General features: G+C 52.3%; 1 protein-coding gene across 1 annotated transcript; it reads left to right on the forward strand.

Moving 5' to 3' along the window:
* Positions 1–593: 593 nt before the first annotated feature.
* Positions 594–2932, forward strand: LOC104167215 (cytochrome P450 4B1-like; the record flags this gene model as incomplete). The annotated part of the gene is made up of 4 exons (XM_009707405.1): positions 594–727; positions 1207–1271; positions 1971–2053; positions 2764–2932. Coding segments are annotated over 4 exons (451 nt in total), but the record flags the coding sequence as incomplete, so codon positions are not given.
* Positions 2933–4139: the final 1207 nt, after the last annotated feature.

The raw sequence follows: 4139 nt of genomic DNA on the forward strand, positions 1-4139 counted from the left end.
TGGAGAAGAGAAGGCTCCAGGGAGCCTTTCAGTACCTAAAGGGAGCCTATAAGAAAGATGAGGACAAACTTTTTAGGAGGGTCTGTTGCAATAGGACAAGGGGTAATGGTTTTAAACTAAAAGAGGGTAGATTTAGCTAGATAGAAGGAAGGAATGTTTTACAGTGAGGGTGGTGAAACACTGGAACAGGTTGCCCAGAGAGGTGGTAGATGCCCCATCCCTGGAAACATTCAAGGTCAGCTTGGCCTGGGCTCTGAGCAACCTGATCTAGTGGAAGACGTCCCTGCTCATTGCAGGGGGGTTGGACTGGATGACCTTTAAATGGCCCTTCCAACCCAAACTATTCTATGATTCTGTGCTTCTATGATCGTGAGAAGGAAACTTCATCCACCTTACACTGCATCTGCACTGGGACATTTTCCTTTTCACATAGCAATGCTGGCAGCAAAGGGAGGACTAGGAGAAGGAGAAACTCCACTAGGAGATGGAAGACATGGCAGTCCAGCCCACACAGTGTGTGGCACAGGCTGTGGCTGCTGGTGTCCCTATTGCTGTCACTCAAACACAGCCTGACCACCCCGGTTTGCTTTCAGGGAGGACCTTGGGAAGATGACTTACACCACAATGTGCATCAAAGAGAGCTTGCGCCTGTTCCCACCGGTTTTTTCTGTGTCCCGATACCTCTCTAAACCTGTCACATTTCACGATGGACGCAGCTTGCCAGCAGGTCTGTTGAGTTTGTTCATCCTTCATGCTGCTGTCCATGACAAGTGGGGCATCCTCACTAGAGCTGCTGTGTGAAGGGGCTGGTGGGGCTTCCAGCCTTTCTTCACTCTCCAAAGGGCTATACAGGGCCACTACAGCTTGCCATCACAGTGAACCTGGAAGGGCGACCAGATAGAGTCCGAGGACATGCTCCAGGGCACTGGGGTGTTCACAGACCTCAAAGGGGACTTGCAGAGTGTTGTTCTTGGCCAAGGGTAAAAGTTCATCCACTAGTGCCAAAATGGGACCCAGCTCTGAGGCCATTGTTTCTTCCATGTGAGGGTTTCAGGAGGTGACCTGCCTGGACAGGCTGGGCCTTGTCCCTGCCAGATCTCCTGCAACAGCCACTGCAGAGCCCAGGGAGGGAGAGAACCCCACAAACACCTCTCCTGGGTCTTCACTCTGAGGTGTCACAATCTTTTTCTCACTTTTCTTTTACAGGCTGCCAAGTTGGACTGAACATATTTGCTATTCACAGGAACCGGGATGTGTGGAAGGACCCCGAGGTACTTCACCTTTATAACAAGAAGGGGGGGATGATCTCTGAGCCCAGACATCTACTCTCCTTGAACAAGGCAGTCTGTGCCTCTCTGCCATAGTTTTTTTTCCCCGGTTCATATCTAAATGTAAAGTTCAATGAACTTACCAAACACCTCAAAGGCTTTGAACATGACAAAGTGCTGGGAAAGGGTGTTGAATAGTCTACCGTTATGCACAGTGACACAGAGATACTCAGACTGCTTTCAGCTGCCCTGGATAGACTTAGGTCCTAGCATGGTATGAGAAGTCCCAAGCCCTCCAGGCAGTGTGTGATTCAAAGCTGGTATCTTAGAGGCTTCAAGGAAAGAAATAGTTGGGAAACTTGAAGGGGGGTGCACAACTGCCTCTCTCCAGTGACTGGCTGGAGAGACAGGATCAGGCATCTCTGGACCGGAGGGAGACTTGATCATTGCTGGCAGGGATGAGAAAACACCTGCAGGCACCTTGGGTGCTGTAGTGGGTGATCTGGATGTCTCCAAGGGGAAGATCCGCACAGCCACCTGCACCCTCTTCTCATCCACCCAGTGGCTTTGTAGAGATCCCTGTCAGCTGCAGCTCCCCCAGGAAGAGCAGAGGTCACATCCAGCCCTACTGTGGGGACTGGAGAACTGATGCTGCTCATGTCAGGCCAAACACTGACCAAAGGGCATTTGTTGCTCCCACAGATTTATGATCCCCTGAGGTTTTCTCCGGAGAACTCAGCACAGAGGCACTCACACGCTTTCCTGCCTTTCTCCGCTGGATCCAGGTGGGAGATCCTTCATCCCTCTCCTTCCCCGTAGGCTGCCTTGCATCAGAGACCTAGCTCAGAGCTGAACTCCTGAAGCTAATCCTCCCTGAGTGCCTATAAGCCAAGTTGGCTTGGCCAACTCAAGCAGGCTTTCCCCAACATGATCTCCACCACGCTCCATCAGCTCCAGGGCATTTCCCACACCCCAAGCTCTGTGGGCACTGTAGGATTTCACACTCTTGTGGATTTGTGGAGATGTTTACATTTTCTCTTGCCTGCATTGGGAACATGGGCTCCCTTGTTTAGGGGTGAATACCCAGTGCACCTCAAACCCAAGCTGGGTCCAAGTCTCTGTGGTTCCCATGCTGTATCAATAGATTCAGGATACTGAGGTCTCAGTAACTTGCAAGAGAAGATGCTCCACACAGAACCAAAATAACCTTTCTGAGGTATCTGGGGTTTTTAGCTGGATCCATGTACCACTTTCTAGTGAAGCAAGCCCCAGTTCTCTCAATCTCATATCTTTTTTCAATGCTTATTAATAAAAACCAGGAATACCCCACTGCAGAGCTGGGTGCATTTTGGTGTGACATCAGGGGCTTCCTAGACAAGCTGTGGCATCATCCCCACAGCAGCTGGAAGTTCCCCAGTTTGTGCACAGGCCCAGTCCAGCTCGAGGGCAGTTGGGGATGAAGGCAGCAATCGGAGCATTTGTCATCTCTCCCCAGGAACTGCATCGGGCAGCAGTTTGCCATGAACGAGATGAAGGTGGCGCTGGCCTTGACCCTGCTCCGCTTCGAGCTCTGTCCCAACCCATCCAAACCTCCCATTCTGAAACCGCAGATTATCCTCAGGTCCAGCAATGGGATCCACCTGCATTTGAAGAAGATTTGCTGATCCCGTGGGGTACCATGGTAGAGGGCAAGAGCTTTCCCAAGGACCACCCTCCACCCAGAGGTTTAAGAGGGGGACACCAAACAGACCCACCCTGGCCACCTTGGACCTCTCTCACATTAAACCCCCCTCCACTGCTATCCAGGGGGGGCACGCTGGCCCCCCTTGCACACACACCGAACCCAGCAGGTCCAGGTCCCCTTCTTGCACAGGGAATAGCACTGCCAAGGGGATTTCACAGCATGGCTGGGCTCAGCCCTCATCTCCACGGGCATCCTCTATGTCCTGCTCATCTCCTCACCTCCAACCTGCCCTCACACACTGCCTGGTGGGATTTCTGTCACCTGCCTGTCTGTTTGCACCATTGTCAGTTCTTCACTTGAGCCCGGCAGTGAGCAACACTGGCTTGGTTTGCATGGGTATCCAAAGCCTGGCCATGGCCCGTGCACAGTATCCCTCCCCTGCCTCCAGCCTGGATGTGCCAGGGCAGGAGAGCAACCACACTGCATCCCCACGCACCACCCTCCAAATTATTCCCCCAATCTGTTTTGGGGCTGGTGCTGTGCCTGCTGTTATGGAGACAAAGGTCAGTGGGTTTTTCTGCCCCAGCACTGAATTTCCTTGACCTGAGGGTGCTCAGGAGCCAGCGCAGAGATGTGTCACCAGCTAACCTGAAGAAAGCACTCACCATGCTGAAAATAATGTGTGATCAGCTTTATGCTCCGCTCTGAAATGAGAATAAAGCCTTGTGGAGATGCTCCTCAAGTGTGGCTTTGGCTTTCTTTGCATTTGAGGGGTCAGGGGGGTACAGGATGAGTCCCAGCAGCCCAGAGTCAAGGCTGTGCCTGAGGGTGAAGCCCTAAGAGAGTTTTCTCAAGCTGCAAGGGCTGTTTCAGTGGGTTTGCCCCCCCCGCCCCTCCCCGTTGAGCCTGAGGAGCCTGTTTCCACCTGTCCCATGCCATGGGTCACCAAACCCTCACCTCTGCCTCCAGGAGTTTCCGTGGTAAGGAAACAATGAAACTACCTGGAGTCAAACAAAGCAAGACAGAAATACCACCACCCCCAAATGCTGGTGGCAAGAACAAAATCAGCTTGCAAAAAAAAGAAGTCTCAAGAGCAAGCATGAGTCTGTCTCAAGCCCTTTTCTGCAGTGGCTGAGAACTGATCACTCACTACATGAGTGAGCTGCCCAAGGGCTACAGGTAGGTGC

This window comes from Cariama cristata, unplaced genomic scaffold (genome assembly GCF_000690535.1).
Source record: "Cariama cristata isolate BGI_N322 unplaced genomic scaffold, ASM69053v1 scaffold6109, whole genome shotgun sequence".
Classification (NCBI taxonomy): domain Eukaryota; kingdom Metazoa; phylum Chordata; class Aves; order Cariamiformes; family Cariamidae; genus Cariama; species Cariama cristata.